The 20,939-nt window shown below is 46.4% G+C and overlaps 1 protein-coding gene and 1 non-coding gene across 6 annotated transcripts; one reads left to right on the top strand and one right to left on the bottom strand.

Annotated features, from left to right (window-relative positions):
• Positions 1 to 337: 337 nt before the first annotated feature.
• Positions 338 to 19,503, bottom strand: BCL2L14 (BCL2 like 14). Of its 5 annotated transcripts, XM_057491664.1 has the most exons (8): positions 19,322 to 19,503; positions 19,008 to 19,095; positions 15,185 to 15,234; positions 14,046 to 14,491; positions 9,571 to 9,747; positions 7,525 to 7,595; positions 4,387 to 4,653; positions 338 to 1,209 (listed from the first exon to the last, which is right to left on the bottom strand). In XM_057491664.1, exons 3-8 carry the CDS (start codon positions 15,232 to 15,234, stop codon positions 1,171 to 1,173), a joined length of 1,050 nt encoding a protein of 349 aa, XP_057347647.1. In that variant the 5' UTR covers positions 19,008 to 19,095; positions 19,322 to 19,503; the 3' UTR covers positions 338 to 1,170. The 5 variants fall into 5 exon arrangements, with proteins under 5 accessions (XP_057347647.1, XP_057347648.1, XP_057347649.1 ...); XM_057491665.1 differs by lacking the exon at positions 19,008 to 19,095; XM_057491666.1 differs by lacking the exons at positions 15,185 to 15,234; positions 19,008 to 19,095.
• On the top strand, positions 15,801 to 15,904 carry LOC118925017 (U6 spliceosomal RNA). Its single transcript, XR_005029839.2, has one exon. It is a non-coding gene; the product is annotated as a U6 spliceosomal RNA (small nuclear RNA).
• Positions 19,504 to 20,939: the final 1,436 nt, after the last annotated feature.

Genomic DNA, 20,939 nt, shown 5'->3' with positions numbered 1-20,939 from the left:
GAATTTGGGAAGATGGGCTGGAGTGAGTAAGATGAGTGGAAACGGGGGGAAGGACTAGCAGACAAGAACATTCCAAGTGGAGAAATATTGTTATGAAAGCTCAGAGGTATGTTTAAGCTTGCATAATTCATTTGGGAAACTGCAAATAATCTGGAGTGGTTGGATCAAAGTGGATCTCTAGTGTCTCTGTCTATGAAGGGAAACTCCTTTATCCCAGCATTTGTGACTTGCTGTGTGGGGAAGAAAGTAAAAGAGAATATAGTTCACTTTAACTGGGACTGGTAGGGTAGTGAAGCATGAACAGACCCGGTTTTTCCCTTGGAGCTGAAAGTATGTCTGGTTAATGCATTTATTTGTGCATCAAAGATTTATTAAGTACTTATTGTACATCAGGCTACATGCTGGGTGCTAGGGATCCAGAAATTTATAAGACCGTATACATACTTTGACTGTTTTTCAGCTGTTAAGTGTCTCAGACATTTTGAGAAGTAGTGGTGAGGTCCCTGAGAGAGCTGAGGGGGATAGGAGTACTTGTTTTCTGCCACAGGGAAGTTCTTCACACTCAAAGAATTTTCCCAGAAAAAAATGAGTCAAAAAGGCAGAGATGGCAGCATGTCTCCGAAAGAGTGGATACAACAGTAACCTCAAGGGTGTCCTTGGGTTGTGTCTACCAATACCAGCTTGACCAGCAAAGTCTTCCTAAAGACAGGCTTGAAACAGTGTCATTATCAGGCCATCCCAAGTGTAGTTTAAGAAATAAATAGTACTGGAAACTGAAGAGTAGAAACATGCACAATTTATCATTTTCCTCTCACGGGAACAGCAAATATCTATAACACACATTCCTGAAAGTGGCCAACAGAGGCAGGAAGATTCACAACTTCTGTTGTGAATATCTGGAAGGCGAATTACCACTTATCTTTCTAGACTTCCTCACCCACTCAAAGGAGGGCCTAGAAAACATGGATGTCAACGGCCACGCTACTACCGTCTATCCGTGGGACAGGAGCAACACTCTTCTGCTGCCTCTTGCTCACAGGAATGTTGGTTTTGAAAACCCGAGGCTCCATCTGCCTGTCCATTTAAATTTTCTCCTGTAGTCTATGCTGAGGGTGATGCACACCGGCCCACTGCTGCACGAATGTTCCAGATTACAGACCTTCAGATGTGTCAGTCTACCTCTTCACGTGATATCCCAAGCACTTTTTCCTAGAGAGGAAAAAAAGAAATAGATTCTTAAAATTCCAAGTTTGATTCACTGTAGAAGTGAAAGCATATGCCCGTTAACTCTGCTTTCTTATCCCAGGCCTGACCCGAGGCCCGGAGACTTTGTGGAGGTTGGGGGAGGTTTGGAAAGGTGGCTGGCATTCTTGGTATGCCTGAAAGGAAAACATCGGCTGAGGATTTATGTTATACATCCAGAGGGAACAGCCTGGATGGGAAAAGGCTTTGATGCTGTACTTAACATTCAGAAAAGCAGATACTGAAAGGTTCGTGACTATGGCAAAGCTCTCCTTTCGAAGTGCTGTGGAATGGTGAGATTGCAGGAAGGCAGGTAACTATGTGACAGTGTTCCACAGTGAGGAAAAAGGGCCAAGGAGTAAATTAAAATCTCACGGTAGTTTGTTTAGCATGCTTTGCAGATTGAGTTGCTATTCATGCAATTGATTCATTTATTATTCTACAAGTACTGGCTGAACATCTATGATGTATGTTACAGTAACGGCAGCTATGAGAGATACTAAGAGGCATCAAATACATGGTCCTACACTCCCAGGAGACACAGGATACTGAGATAGCTGGGATGTCTGAGCTCCTGGAAAACTTGTGCATGGCATAGTGTTCCTCCTTCCACACCACTGCAAGTCCACCCCAGAGGGTCACCAAGATACGTGGGGCCAGTGAAAGTTCCTGCAGGCTGGCTGCCCAGTGTCGTCTCTCTTTCCTCTGCAGGGGGACTGAGCACAGGTCTCATCCACATCCTTCTCACCCTTTCACAGCTCACCAACTCATGAATATTCCTTTATCAACATCCTTCACTTTGCAAGTCTTTCTCCATTACTTCGGGAAAATGAGTCCTTGCTCTCATTCTGTTTCCTCCCTCTGTCTCTTTCCAGCTGTGTGCTCCAAATTAAACCTCGCTGTGGCCAAGACTTAAGGTTAGGATTTATGATGACTTGGAAAAGTAAACTAATAAATTTTGAATTGAAACTACAAACGATAAAGAACTACTGCCATCAAATTCTAATGCCTTTGAAAATTCCAAATTCCCTTTATGATTTTTACTGAAAAATCCATCTATTTTCTCTGATTGGAACTGTCTTTCTCTGTAGCACTGGCAGCCAAATTTAAAAATAAGTAAATAAAAATGTCTGTATTATTTTCTCTTTTCTCTTTTTATTGGCTTACTAGAATTAGAACTCCCATTTTTCATAACAGATTTACTGAAATATACCATGAAATTCATTCTTTTAAAAGTATGTGGTTCAGTGGCTTTTAGTATATTCACAGAGCAGTGCCACCAACACCTCTGATTTTAAAACTTTTCATCACCACAAAAAGAAGGTCCTCGTCTATCAGTCACCATCCATTCCCTCTCCTCAAAGCCCCAGGAAACCACTCATCTGACTCCACAGATTTGCCTATTCTGGGCATTTCATATAAATTGAGTGATATAATATATGGCCCTTCTGTCTGACTTCTTTTACTTAGGATAATGTTTTCAGGGTTCATATATTTGTTAGTACTTTCCTCCTTTTTATGGGTGAATAATATTCCCTTGTATGGATATACCACTTGTGGTCTCTCCATTCATCATTTGTCATTAATGAACATTTTGGCTATTCCCATTTTTTGGCTATGCTGAGTAATTTAATAAGTGCTGCTATAAACATTCATGTCAATGTTCTTATGTGAACATTTGTTTTCAATTTTCTTGGGCATGTACCTAAGAGTGGAGTTGATAACTATATTTAACATTTCATGGAACTGCTGAATTACTTTCCAAAGGGGCTAGACCATTTTAGAGTCCTACCAGCAATGCTGCATTGAACCAGTATGGGGGTCCCAATTTCTCCACATCATCACCAACACTTGTCTTTTTATTTTAGCTATGCTAGTAGATGTGAAATGGTCTCTCATTGTGGTTTTGATTTACATTCCCCTCATGCTAAAATGAAGCTGCCGAGCAAGCAACGTCTCATGTGCTCCTTGCTCATTTGTATATCTTCTTTGGAGAAATGTCTATTCAAATCCATTGCCCATCGTGAAAACTGGGTTTTGTCTTTTTATTGTTAAGAGTTTATTACATATTCTGAATATTAAGTCCCTTTTTAGATATAAAATTTGCAAATATTTTTTCCCATTTTGTGGGTTGTCTTCACTGGTATCCTTGGAAACATGGTACAAAAGTGGAAAATAGGAAAGAATGGAAGACTGGGTAAGCGCAATGGGCAGCTGCCGAAGACCATGGTGGGCACATCAGCCCCTTAGGTGAGAGGACCTCTTCTTTCCTTCTGGTAGCAAAGAGATCAAGCCTGTTTGGAGGCTCCAGAGCCATACAGGCCATGTCTAGGGCAGCCTTAAACCTGCTGCTGGTCCCTGGACCATTCTAGGGGGAAGAGGACTAAGGATAGTGTGGAGCAAAGGCCTGTCCTCTGGCGAAGGGCTTGAACAGACAAAAGTGCTCTAGATCTATTGAGATTTAAAGCTCTGGGGTAAGGCATTTTTACAAAGTTGCCCTTATGCAGCCACTTAACATGGCAGTTTTGAGGAAATCTCAAGGAAAGGGATAAAGGATGGGAGAGGGGTTGAGACTAAGGCATGGGGATGAAGCTGTCTGTTCTGCTTGATGGCATGTAATTTAAAACAAATGAAAATTTAACTGCTTTTATTAGCTCTAGTCAAGATGTTCCCTGTCAAAATGGCTGGGTCCAAGCAGCAATGACAAAATGTCATGAGCCCCAAGTCTCTGCCTGGGGATCAATCACCCTGTGCACTGACAACACCTGAGAGGGTAGGGAACCGCCTGCCTCTCCTCGTTTCACTGCCAGACTTTGGTTGCCTGAAAAATGGTGAAAAACAGAAATTATATCTATCTAAACATTTTACATTTTCAACATTTCTTCATTTCCTGTTACATCTGACTAGTCCCTCTCCCCCAACACACACACTCCACATACCCTTTGGGAGCTCAGTAAATATTTATTGATGATGAAGATAACCATGAAAAGTATGTTCCCATCAATGGGATACATCTCTTGCCACTCAAGTGTCCTAACCCCATGAGAGTGGCTTCAAAGATGTGTTCCCTCACTTAAATAAAACATTTTCCATCCATCTCCTCTGAATTCTGGGAAGATTCATCTTTAAACAGGATGCACTTACCCATCCTCCATGCTGCTGGACCCAGGGCGAGAAGTTGTCTCTCAGGTACTTGGTTCCAAAGCCCAGGACCCTGTTCATGGGGTGGTTGTCGACAGCGGTGAGCTTGGCTGCGACGTCTATTGCAAGGGCAGCCTTAAAGCCCTGAGCTCTGACCTCCGATTCTCCCCTGGTGTCCACTCCCCTTAAGAACTGGTCTGTGATGGTCTTGAAAACAGAGTAGGACAGCCTGTCCTGGAAGGTGTTCATCAAAGTCTTGTCTCTCTTCAACTGTGTACAAGAGGATAAACATTCAGCAGAGCAGCTTGGCCCACCCAGTGGGATCGACTATTTAGCTCAACAGTGGGCCCTAAACACCCAACAGAAAAACCCTGGATTCTAGTTTCACCCATGGAACGCTGTCCTGCAGGCATGTACCTGCTCTGTGAATACATTTCACTGGGACAAGTCAATAATAAAAGTGGACAGCCCGTTCATCCAACATTTCATCAGTGTTTCCTGCAAATTTACAATGGGCATGTGGTGTGGATGATTAAGACATAGGCTCTCACGCAAGCACTCACCGTCTACCGACAGCTGCAGTACAGTGCCGAGAGCTTTGCTAGAGGTTGTAAAATGGATAGAATCTGAAGCCTGGAGATGACTGTGTTGTCTGAGACCCCCACTCTGCCTCTTACCAGCTGTGCAACCTTGGGAAAATGAATTGACCTCTCAGCGTCCGTTTTTGTCATTTCTAAACTCCAATGATGATGGTACCTACTCTATAGGATAATTGAGTAAAACACTTACTTAGCATAGTGCCTGATGTGGAGGAAGTGCTTAGGAATTGTTAGAAATTAGTCACGATGTTGCAAGAGCACAAGGACAACAGGGAAGACCCCAAGGAGCATGTGTTTACTTTAAAAAGACACCTAATCCATCCATTGTTTTCCATTGTTCTAAATGATCTGTCTTACTTTGTGCCCCTCTCTTGAACCTTGTATCTCTGCTTTACCTCCTTTGGACTGCTGTACCTTTTAGAGAAACCAACACCACCTCTGCTTCTTTTGAAAAATCAGAGCCACATGTGTCATAAAGGCATATATCACATTCATGTAAAGCCATTCTTGGAATGTCTGTTAACATGGTTGTCAGGAGAAAGCAGGAATTTCTTAGTGGGCCAGGAAATGTTCATTTGAAAATCCTCCAGCTCTACCCTTGAGGAATGATGAACTAAACAGGTTGTCAACAAATATTGTTTCTAAAAGGGATATTCTGGGGATGGGTCGGATGCTCCATAAAGATTTTGGTGGGGCCATGTCCTTTATTGGAACCCAGCTAACACCCCCCAAACTTTCAGGCACCATAAGAGGCATATCTGAGCCATAAATCTGAGGCAGGAGGACCAGTGTCATCCACACCAATAAAGACTCCTCTTAACCAGTGACCCAGGTGAAGAGGCTAGACTCAAAACCTCACTGGGCGGCCAGGAGCCTGGACTTTGCCAGAACAGTTAAAGAATCCCACGCTGGAAAGAAGCCCCTCCCATAGGGAACCTGGCTCCTCCCACTATGCCCCTTGGAGCTCCAGGGAGGTGGGATGAGACCCCTGCAGACACTCTGGGGCCATGGGGAGCCCCTCCTCAGTGTCACTGTCCCACTCTGGTGGGAACTCAGCCCCTCACAGCAAGTCACACCCGTGGGTTCCTATTAGAGGCCTCTATCGGAAAAATCACGTTTCCTACGTAAATAATGAAGAGAGCACATCAGGCAAAGAGAGGTATTCACAAGTGGTCATTTGTGGGGTGAAAAGGAAACGTCTTTCTTTATACCCAGAGGGGTCACCTTCATGCCGCCTCCTGTCCCTGGCCTCCCCACCCTAACTGCAAGTCACTGCTTAGGGAGGCCAGGGAGGAGGTTGCCATGAGAGACACGGACTTTCCAGCTGCAGAGATCGCTGGAGGACATCTAATAGTCCCCTCCCATTTCAAGAGCTGAACTGTTGGCTGGCATCTACTAGAAATTCTCCTTGTGACAGGAAGCCAGCTCCTGGCCCCAGTGGGCAGCCCCGAGTGCTAGAAAGTTATTCTTAAAATGGGGAGAAATAAATGGCCCCATAACTCGTATCCACTGATCCTAGTTCTGGAGAAACACAGGGGTGTCCTTAAACCATGTTCTATTTCCTGCTTCCTCTGCAGCCCTGTCCACCTCTACTGTGGCCCCAAAGCTCACATACCCCTCCCCTCTTTCTTTAGTCTGATATCCCTGGTTTTCTCACTGTTTCTCGTTCTGCACCATCTCGCATGCCCTTCACCTTCCCGGTCACCTCTGGTCACACCGCTGACAGGCATGACAGGAGGCAGCGAGCACGCTGCAGTGGGGAAGGGCGGCTGGCCAGGCAGTGCTGTTTCCCGCTCCCGCAGAAGCCCCACGGCGCCTGACTTCCTCCCCGTGGATCATAGCAAAACAAGGAAGTGGCTCTCCTAGCCAGCCCGACTGACAGGCCCCAGAGACTACTCAGCAGTCTGCGGGTGGCGGACATGGAGAGGTCACACTCAGAAACCCTCCTGACTCCAGTGGGGGCCTGCCCAGCTCCATCTGAAGGCACCCCCATGTCTCCCCACCTGGAATGAAGGGTCTCAACTGCTAAATGGCAGGATATGCAAAGTTCTCCAAGTAACACTAGCCAGCCTCCCTGGCCAAACAGCTAAGAGCAACCTTGAACAGAGAAGAGTCCAGCCACTCTAAGGGGAGATTTCAGGAAGGACTCCAGCCTTGGAACAGCTGTGGGACACCGATATCCAGGCTGCAGGGCAAATGCAAGAGTCAGTCTAAACTTCCCTGAGGATCAGTTACATGGAGAACTAGATTCATACTTCTCTTCAGCAAATTTTAATTTATTGGTGTCTTTTGCAATAACAAAGTTATAGTTCTCATTTCCAAAAATTCCAAGAAGGCTCCAGAAGGTTTACTTATGTTTTCCAAAATGATTCATTTTTGAGATGCGGCCAGCGTGAAGAATTTTGACTCCAAGGGAAATAAAATTTAGGACTAAGTGGAAAGCAGAACTTTGAAAAGGAATACAACCTGGACCCCAATTCCATTCTCATGTACCAGTATGCGGGCACAGAATGGAACCACATGAACTCAAGAAGCTCCATACCTCCTTTTCCAAATGATCCCCAGAATATTTCAGCAGCTCAACGATTCTGGCTATTATTTGGTCATCATCATCTGTCACAGGGAAATGCCAGTTATTTTTTTTTTAAGTAAAAAGATAACCTTAAATTTTTCCAGTGATGAGGCTTGTGGCCTGGTCAGGGATTGAGGAAGACATGTGCTTTGTAATTCTCAGCAGATTAAATCTTACCTCGCCTCTGCTGACCAGGCACGAGTCATCCCTCTCCCCCAGGCCCCTCCTTTCTGCCGCTCCTCCTTCCCTTAGAGTCCTGTTCCCACCATGAACTTCATCACTCTAGTTACTGTACGAATGCTGCTGAAGACATTAGTTCCACTACACATGATCCTATCACTGCAGATATTTAGGAGAAATTTCTCTCTGGTCTTTAGGCTTCTCCTGAGCAGACGGTGCTTTTTCCATATGGACACCGTAAATCCCCTATTTGATCATATACCCGCTTTGTGTGAGCTGCTGGCAAGTGTAGAGCCAAATTCATGGCCTCGATCTAAGGGAGGACATGATCTTCCAGGCCTGCATTTTGGGAATTAAACTCATTCCCAAGTCCAACTTGTTTTCCTGCTTTTGTTTCTTTTTTACATTATCTTTCATAATTTTAACTTATCTTACTAAAGTGTATACTCTATATGCTAATTCCTTACAAGGTGGGGAATAAATGCATAAAACTGATAAATTCTCCCACCCCAAAGGCAGGCAGAGAGAGAGACGGCTGTAGCTGGTGTGTGCTGTGCGTGCTGGAACGGGGAGGGGAGGAGGATTTTTCTTGCCTCACAACATGCTACTAACTAAACATGAGGGAGACGGTCATCGCTATGAAACAGAACCCCAACGAGGAAAGCCAGTTACTAAGACAACAGAATTTTTAACTTATGGCCAATCTCTGAAGTCATGGTGTCCTCGTGTTTGTCCCTGATAAGAGGGAGAGGCCAGGAAATGAATCCAGCACATCATGTCCCAAGAAGGTTTGTGAAGGGCAGGTACACAGGACGCGTGATACTCAGGTCACCTGGGAAAGGTGAGCATGCGTGTCTACATGGCCCGTGGGTCGCTGTTACCCGATGCTGCCTCTCAGGGAAAGCTGCTGCCCCAGGGGCCCGGAGCAGAAAACAGCCCTGGCTTCAGCGTGGCTTAGGGGTATTGCGTTATACCGCCCAGACACACATGAGATTGCTTCTTAGCAGGCTCAGAAAGGCCCTCCTGTCCTCCAGCCCCTCACCTTCAGCTCCTGCAGCAGCCGTGGTCCCCACAGTACAGCACGGCCCGGACAAACTCTGCCCTCCGCTTCCGGCGCTGGGAGACTCCAGTACTCCAATTTGGAGAGAGAACTTCTGCCCTGTGCTTTAGTGTGCTGTCCACCCGGAGTCCCTCTGCCCCCCACCACCCACTGGAGTTCGGGGAAAGAGAGCTGAAGGACCGTCCTTGGTGAGGGAAGGCAGGACTGAGCTGCTCCTCCTGTGGCGCTTGGCCCCGCTCTTCTCAACTGCAGAATTCCTGCCGTCGGGTGGGACCTACAGTCCTAGCTGGAGCTACCGTTCTGCTGACAGCTGACCCAGGCTGGTGGCTGCTCATTAGCTCTGCAACGTGTTCTGCACCAGAGCCGGTGTCTGACAACACCCTGCTTTTTCACAGGAGGCCAAGGCAACAGCATAAAGCCCTAGGCTGATGCTCCCCCTACAACCAGTGCACTCCCATGAGCACGCTGGTCCTTGGCCATCGCTAACATGATTAAATCTGATGCTGCATGTTCCCTGTGGACAAGGTGGAGTGCACCCTGTGTACTTCCTCCTCTCCCTCAGCAGAAGACTTTTCTTTGGCCTTTGCAGTGAAGCTGGCCATCTGCACACTCCCTTTGGCTTGGGCTGCTCTCTCCAGGCCAATGTCAGGCCCTTAGTCTCTGGCAGTCGGGCTTCTGGAGTTGCAGCGTCCTGAGCTGAAGAAACGTTTAAGTGCTCGTATACCTCTGCCTGGTAAACACTCAGCCCAGGACAAATACTCCGAAGGGAAGTTTACCTTTCTTAGAACTTGCAGCTCTCAGCTGGAGTATCTGGGGCTGGGGGCCCTGGAAGACCACCAATCTCCCTTCTGACTGGAAGCTTCCTTCCTGGTAGGGGAGGTCTTCTGGCGGTGGCCAGGAATATACAATCTCAGCAACTCGATTGGCAATGCAAACAACTTTGGGGTCCACAGCTGAAAAAAGACAAAATGGTGCTAAGAGCCCTTCCCAGAACTTGGTCTAGGTCACTGGTATATGCAGTTACCCGAAATGAAAAGACCAGGAAAGTGCCCTGGGGTGGGTATCCAGGGAGGAGCATGCAGAGAAATAATAGCCACCTTGAAACAACCACCCGTCTGCACCTTCCTTTTGAAGTCTTGCAAAATTAGGGTCCTCTTTCCCCTTTGCAAGGGAAGAAACACAGAAGGGAGCACCCAGTTCTTAGCTTGAGGGAGTGCTCATGATGCCTTTATTTTTACTCTTTTTTTTTTGGACATCCTTTATATCTTGGAGAGCTGGCTCCTATGTGCATAGGAGGGCATTCAGTAGTTCCATAAGCGTTTGGGGGTTAGTCACTAAGGGAAGAGAAATACCCCTGCTCTTGGGCCATGTCCAGCACTTGTGCCCACCGCCAGGTAAACACTGAACTCCCATGGCTTATGTGGTCATGTATCTCCCGGCTCCTCCAAGTTTGCTGGGAAACATCCAATTAATGCTGATAGGTAAAAGAGGACGCATAAAGTACAACCCACAGCCTTGGAGAATTTACAATCAGGGAAAGTATTGACATGATTTGCACACTTAATTACAGAACAATGCATTTGGGGACCTGAAGGCTTAAATGGCTTTGGTCCCCTTAGTTGTAGCCTGTGAGAGACCAGTGCGCTTTGCCCCTGGCCAGGGATGGGGTCCAGTGGAGAAGGCAGGTGGTAGTGCAGAGTTATTTGGGAGTAAGATTTTCATTGCTGATTCATCGCTAGGTTCTTACCTAGTAGAAACCTGTACAAACTCTGTCTTAGAGCCATATGGAGCGGCCATATCATGTAATATTTGAAAAACAATTTAATTTACAGACTAGAATAAAGTAACAGAGTGGAATTTTGGTCAAAAGATTGGTGTGTGCGGGGGAACTGTTGGGCTTTGTAGATCAGGACAGATAAGAGAGGCCTGTGCCCCATGAAAGGCAAACTCTGCCATCCTACGGGGCTGCCAAGGGACCTGTGGCCCTCTCGCCCTGGATTCCTCCCCAGGGCCTTGGCGCCCTCCTTTCACCCTCTGGACATTCACTGGAAAGCCACGGCAACTAACGCTTGATCCATAATGCCTTCCTTTAAAAAAAGGCATAATGGCTTCTTTGAAAAGCCCTATGTTTCTTGCTCCGTCCACAGGGTTTGAAAACAGAAAAGGAGAGAATTAGAGAAGGAGAGAAAGGGATTGATGCATTTCCTTCCCATTTTAACAACCAAATCAAATATACTTTCCATTTTAAATCAGCTTACTGTGGCCCAGCCTGCGCTTGAATGCTGGTCACCCAAGGCCTCCGGCAAGGAAATGGCAGGAGTCTAGGTCCCAAAGCCAAGAGGGCGGCACAGAGACAGGACAGCGGAGCTTGTATTCCCTGCCTGTGTAACCTTGCGCAGCCTGTCCGGGGTGAGCAGCACATGCTCTTCCTTCAGGAGCCGCCCCGCGCCCAGCTCACACTCAGGCAGATGAGGGCCCCAGAGGCTGCGTCTCCTCATACTCCAGCCCCACCGTGTGGCAGGGCCGTCATAAGGCCAGCAGGCCCAGAAGTACACAGTTGGCCTATCCTTGCACAGTGTATCGATCTCCACAAATTGGTGGGCATGCAAAGGAAACCTGTGCAGGAAAAACTAAGCAAACTCATTTACACTCAGATGAACTAGCGCTAAGGAAGATTCCCATTTGAACACCTTAATTCTAGACACTGAAAAAATAAAAGATTTCCTTCTTGTCAGAGTTGGTAGGCAAGGGACACTGGATGGGGGTAGGGAGAGGACAGACAGCCTGCCCATCCTTTGAGGCCTGTTTTTGGGGGATAGTGTGGGGCCAAGGAGGGCTGGGTTCGAAAAGTGTGTCAGCCTTTCTCCTGAGGCATTTGCTTCAAAGAGAAGAGGCAGGGAGTTTGAGAGAGATTTCCATAGCGTTGAGACTGCTGTTTCCCAGTTCCCATTTCCTTCCTCCTTAGCAACAGACCCCTGAAACGTCAGCGGAGTAATGGACTGAGCTGAAAAAACTCCATTTCCCAGCTTCCCTTGCAGTAAGGAGTGGCCAGCGAGATGTAAGCAGTTGAGTGCAGTTTCAAGAAAGCTCTCTCAAGGGGAGCTGAAATATCTAAAAAGCCACCCTTTTGTCTCTCCATTGCTTCCTCTGTCTTTGTGTCTGAACTTGGGTTCAAAGCAGTCACCTTGCAAAATAGGCAACTCTGAGGTGGGAAACCACCAGCTGCGGGACGGCAGAGTAAGAATTGCCCAGTGCTGGTGGAGCTGCTGTTGGGCCTGGACAGCCACACTTTGGTCTTCTATATGGGAGACAAAAATAGCCTCTGTGTTATTTAAGCCAGAGTTATTTGAACTTCCTACTATGTGTTGCAGAACTATCTTAACTGCCACATTCCACATGGAGTGAGTCAGAGCTGTGGGGCAACAGAAGGTGCACATGTAAAAGAACCTGGGCTCGGAGTTTCTAAAATTGGTATTGATGCCCATTTTCCTGCATCCTAAAGCCTCTCGCTACTAGACTTTGGTGTTGGGACATAACCTCATAGTTCTCACTTAAGCCTGGTGCCTGAGTCCTGGAAATGGTAGCACAGGCTAAATTGTGACCTTTGGTTAAAAGACACCAGCTGTTAAGCTCTGATTTACATGTGGCAAAGTAGAAATAGAAATCAAGGCCCTCTTGAGTCACACACAACACGACCGCCCACATTATTGTCTGAACAAGAAAGAAAGGAAGGTGAAGGGGGTAGCGAGGTACAAACTTCCAATGATAAAATAAATAAGCCACAGGGATGAGAAGTACAGCATAGGGAATATAGTCAATAATACTGGAATAACTTTGTACAGTGACAGCTGATCATCACACTTAATTGTGGTGGGCATTCCATAACGTGTATCACTGTTACATCCCTATGTTGCACGCCTGAAACTGATACGGTAGGTCAAATGTACTTCAATAAAAACAATGGAAACATTAAAATCAAGTGCAGATTTACAAGAATAAACACAGCAAAATTATGAATATAATAAAACTTCTGAAAGTGGAAAAACAAAAGCAAGCAAGGAAAGAGAAAGGCGAGGAGGGAGGATAAACTGTACATACATGTCGAAAGCTAAGCCTCTTTAGGAGGCACCCATTTCTACTTTTTTAGGGAAATCTATATATATCTCAAGAAATAGCTTGAAATTTTAGAAAATAATAAAAGGCCAAGTGATACTTGAGTTGTATGGAAATTCAGAATCCTTTATCTCAAGAAACCAAAAGATTGAGGTCTGTAGAAGTGTCCTCTGTCCCCTGGCAAAGTAGCCGAGCAGGGAAGCGGGTGTCACTTCAGGTGCCCCCCAACTGCTCTGCTGGCTCCAGAGCTCAGCTGCCGCCCCCGGCAGGAGGGGCCTGGGGTCCCATGACAGGCTGGGCCAAGGAGGACTTCCCCACCTGATCCCGACCCCAACTCCTCCTGTTCTAAAAACTCTAAGTCTCACGAATGGAAGTTTCTTTGATCCAGGTGAATGACCTAAAGCTGGGCTGCTTCTCCCGCTAAGCCGGGACATAGTTTAAAACTGAGACATTACTGCCCCCTGTTGACTGATTACTGACCAGCCCAGCAGGAGAGGGTGGGTTTCTTTTCAAATCTGGGCATTGGTCACTGGGCTTTGTTGAAAGGGAAGAAGATGCTTATGCCAAGGTTTGTGGATGAAGCGCAACGCTCTGTGATAAAGCTGTTTGGAAAAATGTTTTATTCAATAGCATATGTTTTGTCCCACTGAGGGAAGATTTTGTCAAAATGCTTCTGAGTTGTTTTCTTTGGGTGGCTTATACTTTGAAGAGTATTTTTGTATATAGCTACCTGATCTTTCCATCCACCCTAAGAGGGAGGGAGTGTGGGCTACCCCAATGTACAGATGGAAAAACAGAGGCCCAGAGAGGTGAGCTGGCTTCCCTCAGGAAGAGCAAAAGCCTGAACCCGTCGAGGGTGCTTTCCTGTGTACTGGCCTCTGACATAGAGGATTTGGAATTTGGGCAGCAACCTTATTTATAGACAGCAGAGAAATCCAGTCCCATCACCCTTTACTGCCACCCTCTTCCTTCCTGCTTAGTCTTGACAGAAGGAGAGTAATTGTTACTGAATATTAGTAAGTTGGGAAACTGAAGTTCAGTGAGCGCCCCACCAAAGGACGCCTTACCAGCGAGGAGCAGAGGAACTACCACGCACGCAAAGAGCAGAGATGCTGCTGCGGGAGAATCCGAAACCTACCTTCGCGCTTTAAGCACCGTTCCACGTTAGAAAGGGACCTGGACCCTGACTGACTCTGACGTCCACTCTCAAGGTGCACTGTCCTTTGACCCTGACGATGGATCTCTGTAGATGACCTCAGAGAATCTTCCTCCTTCTCCACTACTCCAAAGAACGTTCTCCAAGATGACTTTTTCTTGGCAAAGATTATGGGCTTCTCACTGGGTTGGGAATTTCTGCAAGCCCATGACACCTGTGTCCCTGACTCATTTGTTGAGCAACTCCCCAGTCCTTTCTGGGACAAGCTTCTTGTTCTCAACCGCTCTGGCGAGAAGACAGCAGAGTCGTTCTTGAAGACGTGCTGTTTGACATAGAACTCCAGGATTTTGAATTCTAGGCTATTTGGGTCGTCATCATCCAGGGGGATCTCCTCCAGGTCACACTCACTGGTGGTACACATGGCGGGCCTGCAACAACAAAGTCCACATATGTCCTTCTACCTGTGGGCAATCTACCCCTGGGAATTCAGGAGACACAGGGGTGCAACTCCGTGAACATTTATTGAGCACCTGATTGTACTTACACGGGGAGGCAAGGGCAGAGCCAGGGTTGTTTCTGAAAGTTCAGTCGTTTAGAGATGAGGAAGAGAGACAGGTACATGGGTAAGTCTGAAGAGGGCGACGTAGGTGCTACACTGGAGGTCAGATGGCTGCTGTGGGGAGGAATCAATGGCTGCAAATAGAGAGCAAGCCGAGACTCCCTGAAAGATTGCAAGGATTTAATGGGTGAGTGGGTATCGGGGTTAAGAACGGGACTGGAAGAAGTTAGATGAAAGGTGAATTTAGGATGTGTTTGAAGAGCAGCTAGAGAAGTGGAAGAGCATAAACAGGCATTGTGTAGACAGCTGGGGCTCAGGGAGGTAGTGGGACAACAAGTGAAATGGCAGTCGGGGCCAGATTACGGGGACCTTTGTGGGGCTGAAAGCTTTGCATATTCTCTGTTGCTCTATCAGTACATTTAAAAAGGAGCCTCAAACAGTGGACAGCAATTAAAAGTCTTCCTGGGAGAGGGTAGGTGGGCCAAGGAGGAAGTGAGCAATGTTTGGAGTCCCTGACCCTTCCTGTTCCCTCTCCCAAACTTTGCCATCTGCTCAAGCTTACAGTTTTGCTTCTGTTTCTTGCCATATTTGGTGTTCCATGCAAGATTTCATCTGGAAAAAAAAATCCTGCTATTTTTACAAAATTTGAAGAGCATTGTTGGAGGCAATGGAGAGCTTTTCAAAGTTTTGAGTGGGAGGGTGATGTGATCACAGGCATGTTTTGGAAAGATCATTAGGAAAATGATGGGGTAGAAGGACTTCACCTTTATTTCCATATGAATAACTGGATGGATATAATGAACTGACTTTGTCAATTTTAGCTTTCATGAAATAATCCCTTTTCTGGTTCCTTGCTGGGAAATAATTTCTTATTAATAATCTGCCTTGCATTCTTTTGTCATATAGTGAGGACCACATACTCTTTTCAGAGGCCAGAAAGCCCAGACCTACCGACTCTCACTGGACTCAAATTTCCTAGACAGTGGATATTTTGGAAAACAGCATGGGCTTCCTGACCTAACCAATGACCAGCTGTGTTGGGCAGGTTATTTCACCTCCCTGAACTTGAGCTTCTTGTGAGTAAATTGAAAATATGTTATCTTGGAGGGATATTGTGAGGGTATAAGATAATGCATGAGAAATCTCAACACAGAACCTGGCTCAAAAATGGTAGCTACTGTGCTCGCTTCGGCAACACATAACTAAAATTGGAATGATACAGAGATTAGCATGGCCACTGCACAAAGATGACGTGCAAATTTGTGAAGGGTTCCATACTAAAAAAAAAAAAAAAAAATAGTAGCTACTATGTTTTTTTCTTGTACAACAGACATTGCAGGTCCTCTGAGTCTGTCATTGAGGTGGCTCTTAATTAGGTCCCCTTCCTTTAATGGTCCTATGTTAATACTGTCTTCTGGTATATGTAGGCATGTGTCTTCTGGCTTATTAGACAGATGTAGTGATATTAATGGGATGGCTGGCATATCCCTCTTTCTCTTTCCACTGTATTCTCTCAAACTAGGACCAACTTAAAAAGAAACAGGACAATAACTGCAGAGAGACTTCAAGCGTGACAGGATACAGATAAACTGGACTGCATACAGATAAATTGCACTGGGTGTCTAGAGGCCAATGGTCAGGACTGGCTCAGCTTCTAAATTGCAAGGTCCTTGGGCAAGTCACTTAATCTCTTTGGTTCTTGGTTTCCTCCTCATATATTCTCTAACTGTTCCTGAAGGTTCTACTATTTGAAGGAGGGGCTTCCTGTCTCCATGGTTGTTTCCTCTCCTTTATTTGGAAGGGGCTCACGCTGGCTGATACAGAAGCCGTTCACCTGAGGAACAGCTCCCTGGCCAGGCCCCCAGAACGCAGTGGCCCCTGGCTGGGTGAGTTCTGATGGAAGTGCGGCAGGGAGGGGGCTGCGGGGGGCTGGTCCAGAACATCAGGTGCAGATGGAGGGGACTGAACTGGATTTCCCAGTGTCACCTTGGGCAAAAATGCAAAGCCTGAGATACCCACTACGCACGCAGAAATATTTCCACGACTCCTAAGCCCCACAAACCTGCCTCAGGCAAGCGGGTGTAAGCAAACGCTTGAGGGGTACAATGTGAAGTGGGGGCCCTGGCCACTGTGCTTCGTCCGGTTTCATCATTTTTCTGTCCTATGCCAGGGCTTCGATAACCATTCTTCCCTCATTTTCTCCCAATTTAACACTCACAACAAGCGCCACAGCAAACCGTGTGCTACAGGAGCCAATTCCACTTCGTGGCAAAGCACCTGCGGCCTCCGGCCTTCCCGCCTCCGCCCCTTCCCCCACGCATGCGCACAGGCTCCGTGCCGCGGACTCCCAGGTGTGCGGAGAATGGGCCCAGGCCAGAGACCAGAGTGGGACTGTGTCAGGCGAGGATTCGCGGGATTTCCAATTCGAAGCTTTGCTTTGATTCGGGCCACTCAGGACACCGTAGGCCGGAAGTGTGTAGGGCAGGGCCGGAACTGCATCCTCGGGTGGGATGTACGTGCGAAGCTTCTGAAGAAACTCCGTGTAAGTTAAAAGCGAAATAGAGCAGAACAAAAAACAAACGAAAGTTTTCTATTGGAGTGTGAGGACTTTAAAACTGTGTGCGGTGTAGCTGGGGAAGGGAAAGAAACAAGTTTGCTAAATGCTGGTTCAGGAGCAGCCTCAGAAAGGGCAAGGTGGCGCACACAGCCCTTCCGCTTTGTGAAACGAGATTTTTGCCGTTTTATAGGCTACCCAAAACTGAGTAGTCGGTCCAACCAGCAGGCCAGGCCAAGGATGAGTGAGGAGCGGAAAGCTCAGCTGTCAGGCAACAGCTGGGTAAGGAGACCCCAACTGCCGGAGGTGGAGGTGGGTGCTGTGCCCAGGGCCGGGGAAACTGAAAGAATCCATGGGGACATAAATGCATTTAACAAGTGTAGGTTTTTTCCCTCTACAGTCCGTCGCTGTAAATGAAGAGAGAGCTACTGTCAAATTTATAGCGAGGTCTTACTATAGAGCAGCAGTGAGCGAGTTTATCATGTTAGATCCCTTCTGCCATCAGCTATTTCTGTTGAGAATAAAGGCCCAACCTGGGGCTTACAGAAACTTCACCCGTAAGTTTTATGCTTGTGGAAAGGAAGCCTTGGGTGGGGCCCCTGAGGGCTGATTCAGAGCCCGGAGGGGAGAATTAGCACTAGGCTTATTAGACCTATGAGTCTTATTCTAATTTGATGATACAGTGGATGTAACTCTGCCCTTACTACAGTATTTACATACTCTCGCCAACCAGCCACAGCAAGGTTACAGAGCTGCCTTTGCTGGCGGATTTTCCCCTCCTTGAGAGTTCCTTTCCCATGACCCCCTAAATGGCAAGAGTCCTTCAGGTCTCCCTGAAGCCTGGGTCTCCCGGGCATCAGCAGAGAAGGTGCTGCTTCCCCAGGTAGCTTATCTGGGAAGGCCACAACCACGGGGAAGCACCTAAGGTCCCTTTATTTCCAATCACAGTTTTGGGATTTTTCTAGCTCTAGATTGTTAGTTGAAGTTAGATTTCACTTCCCTTCCTGTGGCAGGTCATGGATAAGCATACAGAGGAAACATGTGCTGCTTGGTTCCATGCACAGAACCTGCTACGTACAACTAGGGCCCAAGTAAGCTGGACAGAATTTACTCTCCACTCCATTCACGCCGCGTCTACCTGTCCCAGTGAGGGGTGTGTAGGACCCCTTGGCAACAGGCTGTTCAATGGAAGAGATGACTTCCATTGCTCTGGATAGACAGATGAGGCCCGAGTGTGACTCATGGGTATAGACGCTTATCCAAACGGAGTTTTGCAGGCTAAATTATGAGTTCAATTTTGTCTCGTTGCCTTGAGCGTGCCCTTCAGCATCCTGTACTTCCTTATGCACTTCAGGAGCAGTCTGACCTTTTCCTGGTTCCCTGAACTTAAGACTTTAGTGTCTTCATTTCTTGCCTATTTGTCATCTCTAAGGATGACACGTTCTTTAATCCTGAATGAAAAGAGGAATGAAGTAAAATGCCTACTTCCTACCATGAAGCTAAACAGGAGGTGGGGAGAGAGCATGAGCAAGTGCCTGAGGTCATATTAATTAAACGAAGGACTAAGTCTCTGAGTGTAAACAGAAGGGGTAGGGGAACCCGTGGGGGTGGGGGAAGGAGAGACGTTTTCCATTGCACGGGGGCCTTGCACTCAAGGACATCTCTAGAGAGTCTGCAGGACTGGACCTTGTGCCCAGGTTTCTGCAAGGTACTCAGGACTCTAGGCTCAAACCCAGGGGTCCCTGTCCTCAGCCTCATCCTTGTGCTAGAAGAGGAATTCAGCATCTCCATGGGCCCCTGGCCATAGGCTGTCTCTCCCGTCATCACATACCTTGTCAGAGACTCAATGAGAGACGACTGCATGATGTTAAAAACGATTCTGCCAGGTAAAGATTCTTCACTGACTTACCTCAGACTTTCTGTGGCAAAGGAAAAATGAAAGAGAAACCCAAATAGCTTTTGCTTTTCTGGAAACCCCAATAAACTAGGTTCTTAGCTGTCATCTACTTCCTGAGACATAATAAGAACTTTAAAGTCAGTAAATGTTTCCCCTAGTTAGATTGCATCATTAGCAAAACCAAGACTGAAGACCCAGCGGTATCTTCCCAGGAAGACAGAATGAAGACCGGCGCCTCCTGGTGTTACCTGTTTTTGAAGCTGTGAGTGGTTTCTCCGGCTTCAGGTCAGGTGGCAGTAAAAATATTTCTATACCTGAGTCTCCACGGAGCTTAAGAGGGTACTGCCACCTAGTCGTCCTGGCTTCTCAGTTAGGAAGGCTCCTGTGATCTAAGATTCCTCTGGGTGTAGCCTCTTGCAGGTTTAGCACTAAGCCTGAAGGCTGAAGTAAGGCTTAGAAAAGAATTGCCACTTCCTTGTTAATCCCCGCCCCCAGCTTTTTAACTGAAGGAGGGGTTGAACTTTGCCCATGTAATTTAACTCTAAAAGGAGTTCTATATCCTTTATCAAGGACTCTCACTGCTCTTTGGGACAGTTTGCTGGGTTTTCCTGAGGGTTCTTTTCTTTCTTTCTATATCATCATTTTAACAAATGTTTACTGACCACCAAATATATGACAGGTAATGTACACATATTCAATCTTAACAACATTGAGAGGCAGGTGTTATGACACCCATTTTACAGATGAGGCAACTGAGGCTCATAGAGGTAAAGTATCTTGCCAGTGGTCCCTATCAGTTGAGCTGAGATCCAAACCCTGGTCTTTCTGGCTTCACACTCTATCATGTTACCTCTCCTTTGAAATCCAAAGATTGTATTCAAAGGGAACTACTGGAAAGTATTTAGAAACTAAAGCTAACTGAGTCATCTAGACACCAAAAAAACTCATTTAAAGACCGTATGTCACAATTTTAGGGCTAGAATTCCCTCTGTATATGAAAGAAGTAGCAGCTACGTATGATTTTATGTTCTATTCAGATTCTTAACTGAACTAGACACTTAATGGCCACGCATGTGATTGTGAAGCCATGAGCGCTGGATGGCTGAAATGTGGAGATGAAGGAAGTGTGAATGGTGAAAGAGGAATTAGGCTAATTTCATAAAAGTGAGGGAGAACTGTCTGTTTAGATATTAGGCAAACAGGTCTGTGAGACACAAACAGTGGTTATGGGACAGTTAGTTCTTTGGTGACCAAAGTGGATTTTAGCCAGCAAACTAATATTTATTGCACATAACGTGCGCCTGTCCAGTCAACTTAAAGGGTATTAAAGAAATATTAAGAACAGTTTTTCTTTTTTAAAAAACTTACAGTCTTTTTGGGTAGATGAGATGTAGTCATTTGAAACAATCCAAGAATCAACAAATGCATAAATCATAAGTAAATCGCATAGTGTGGACTACAGCTGTTACTGGCATTCAGAGTTACCTAACTTAATGACAATGGAACAATTTAGAATCCAGTGAGGTGTTGGCAAGTTAAGTACAAACAAAGGAAAGGTTGGCACAAAGAGGCAGGCCCATTGAGGACAGAGAATGTCCCCTTTCTGGAACTTTCTCGGCTTCCTGGATCTGGATGTCTATTTGTTTCCCCAGATAGGGAAGTTTTCAGCCAGTTTCTCTGAACAAGCTTTCTGCCCCTTTCTCTCCTTCTGGGACTTCTGTCATGAGAGTAGTGGTCCACTCGATGGTGTCCCTTAAGTCCCTTAATCTGTCTTCGCTTTCTTTTATTCTTTTTTCTTCTCTGATTGGATGAATTCTGTTACCCTGACTTTGAGGTTGCTGATCCATTCTCTGGCTTGCTATTGAA

This window comes from Manis pentadactyla, chromosome 14, assembly GCF_030020395.1.
Source record: "Manis pentadactyla isolate mManPen7 chromosome 14, mManPen7.hap1, whole genome shotgun sequence".
NCBI lineage: Eukaryota > Metazoa > Chordata > Mammalia > Pholidota > Manidae > Manis > Manis pentadactyla.
Note: the sequence above shows the minus strand (reverse complement) of the source record. Positions and strands in the feature narration are given on the sequence as shown.